The 2,500-nt window shown below is 42.8% G+C and overlaps 1 protein-coding gene across 1 annotated transcript in view; it reads left to right on the top strand.

Moving 5' to 3' along the window:
* The window catches only part of LOC145394704 (cuticle protein AM1274-like), a 2,565-nt gene extending 384 nt beyond the window's left edge, over positions 1-2,181 (top strand). The window contains exons 2-3 of the mRNA XM_080268485.1: positions 1,274-1,470; positions 1,891-2,181. Of these exons, the coding sequence (XP_080124611.1) occupies positions 1,274-1,470; positions 1,891-2,086 (393 nt within the window). The 3' untranslated portion in view covers positions 2,087-2,181. The remainder of the gene's footprint in view (positions 1-1,273; positions 1,471-1,890) is intronic.
* The last annotated feature ends 319 nt before the right edge of the window (positions 2,182-2,500 follow it).

Raw genomic sequence — 2,500 nt, 5'->3', positions numbered from 1 at the left:
AGTATAAAATAATTATCATAACAAGAACCATTAATATTCAGAACATTACTGCAATCGTACCCTTAATATCAAAATACTCAATACTGCATTTACCTCTGGGAAAGTGAAACTGGTCAGTGTCTGAATCCAGATCAACTTAATTTTCGTGTGTAATTATTTTTTTGGCATGAACAAAAATACACAGAAGGGCAAATATTAGATGTTTAACTAAATATCAGACTACAAAATTTGAACTTAAAATTAAAACAAGCATAATAAAGCTGTGCAATTTCAGTCCTCAACAGGAGTTTCCATGACACCTGAGTGAAAAAATATTGATAATACCCTCGACAGCCCTGAACCGTTTTCTATATAGCTCCCGGTTGCTATGATAACGCTTTCCTTTAGAATCTCCTCCTCCGCCTGAAGAGATTTTGCTTCCTACCTACTCCCAGCGAGCAATAAAGATGGAGGAACAAGAATACTGCCTTTGTGAACGAAAGATATTATTTACAATTATATACTACAAAACTCCCAATCCCAGAGTTCATCCAGAGTAACCGCAACAAAATTACTCACAGCGCTCTGCAACTTAGCCCACTGTCACTCCCTCTGCTAAACTAACGCCTTTCCGTCAAGTGCCCCTCTTTATAAATCCACACTTCCAAATATTTCTCATTCTTTTGGTTCTCAGTCTACCGAGTCAGTTTTGTTTCTATAATCTCTCTCTCTCTCTCTCTCTCTCTCTCTCTCTCTCTCTCTCTCTCTCTCTCTCTCTCTCTCTCTCTCTCTCTCTCTCTCATCCAAACAACCACTGAGTCTTCAAAATTCCTTCAGTGCGATGACTTTTTTATTACTGTCAAAATACACAAAAAGAATATATTTAATTTTGTTTTCACCATCCAAGCACTAATCTTTCTGCCCTTCTACCAACAGTACTCCAGTTTTTTAGCCCCGTATTTATACCTCTTCAATCTTTTTGTAGAAGTCTAATTATATGCTTTAAAAAAATGCCTGATCATTTCCTTTATTTACCATCCAATCGCTCTTCTCTCCCGCCTATACTTCAAACTCTGGTCACACGTATTCTTTACAATACTATTCTGACAATATACAGAAAAAGTATAATTGCATCGTTCCTCACGTAATTGCTCTCCCTTTCTGCCCCTGTTTTAGTTCAACTCCCTTTTGTACATAATTTATACTTTTCCAATTTTGTGCTATCACTATACAGTACAATGCAATTACTCGTTTTTCCTCAAGTAATTACTTTCCCTTTCCTGCCCTGCTTCAGATCGTCTTCGCCTGCCTGGTCGCCGCCGCCCTGGCACGCCCCCAGGACCCTGACTTCATCGGCATTGTGAGGGACGAACGAACCGACAATGGTGATGGAACCTTCAGCTTCAACTTCGAGACCGAGAACGGCATCTCTAAGAGCGTGAGCGGCCGCCCCGCTGACAACGGAGGCCAGGCGATGGAGGGCTCCTTCAGGTGAGCATCATCATCATTATCGTCACCAGCATCAGCATCAGCAGCAACAACAGCATAACAGTCAACAACATTTGCACATTCATTAGCCTTGGCTTCATTATCCTCATTGCTATCAGCATTACCAACGGTAGCATCATTACCATCATAAACATTAAGTGATGTAACAACCTCATAGTCATCACAGTAACCAGCATCACCATTACCATCAACAACACTGTCATCAACATTATTATCATTATCATCATCAGCAACATCGGCATCATCACCCAACCCACAACATGCACATCATGTGAAAATCACTGATTTTATTTCCGTAGTGACACCAACATTGCCAAGTGGCTTTGCTGCCCCGTTACAACTGGGTGGGTGGAATTATTCCCCTATATTGCACTACTAATATGACTCTCTTTTCCACTCCAGCTTCCCGCTTGACGGTACCATCGCTGATGTCACTTTCGTCGCCAACGAGGGTGGCTACCAGCCCCAGTCCGACCTCATTCCTACTCCACACCCTCTGCCAGCCCACGTAGTCGAGCTTCTTGCGATCGTTGACGAACTCGTCCGTCAGGGCGCTACTTGGGACGACCAGGGCAACAGGCTGACCCGCAGAAAGTAAACACTCAAGCCAACGCACCACTCACGACCACACTCACAACACACGACCGTTTATGACGGCCTGAGCACTGGACTATATTACTCCAGTGGCTTCCAGGCTTCACCACATACATGGAAAATGATGCACACAAGTCAAAGGTGAGGGCATACACGATTGTCCTCCCTGATACGGCGACATGTACCAGACATTCAGTGAACACCACGACATGGTACATTCGTCATAAACTGTCTCACTTTCCTTCTCTAGCTGTTCACTCACTAACATCCCAACCACCCACACGGGCGATGCTGACATTCTTTCCTCTCACTAAATTACTCTCAAGCACTACAAACGGGTACTCAGAGGAAGAGATGCTGACTTTTTCTTTCTTTAACATACAGACACTTAGACTTTTCATATATTTCTTTTCTTACA

This window comes from Coenobita brevimanus, chromosome 28, assembly GCF_032717465.1.
Source record: "Coenobita brevimanus isolate Jiangsu-jjx chromosome 28, ASM3271746v2, whole genome shotgun sequence".
Lineage (NCBI taxonomy): Eukaryota > Metazoa > Arthropoda > Malacostraca > Decapoda > Coenobitidae > Coenobita > Coenobita brevimanus.
This window is presented reverse-complemented; position numbering and strand designations above follow the sequence as displayed.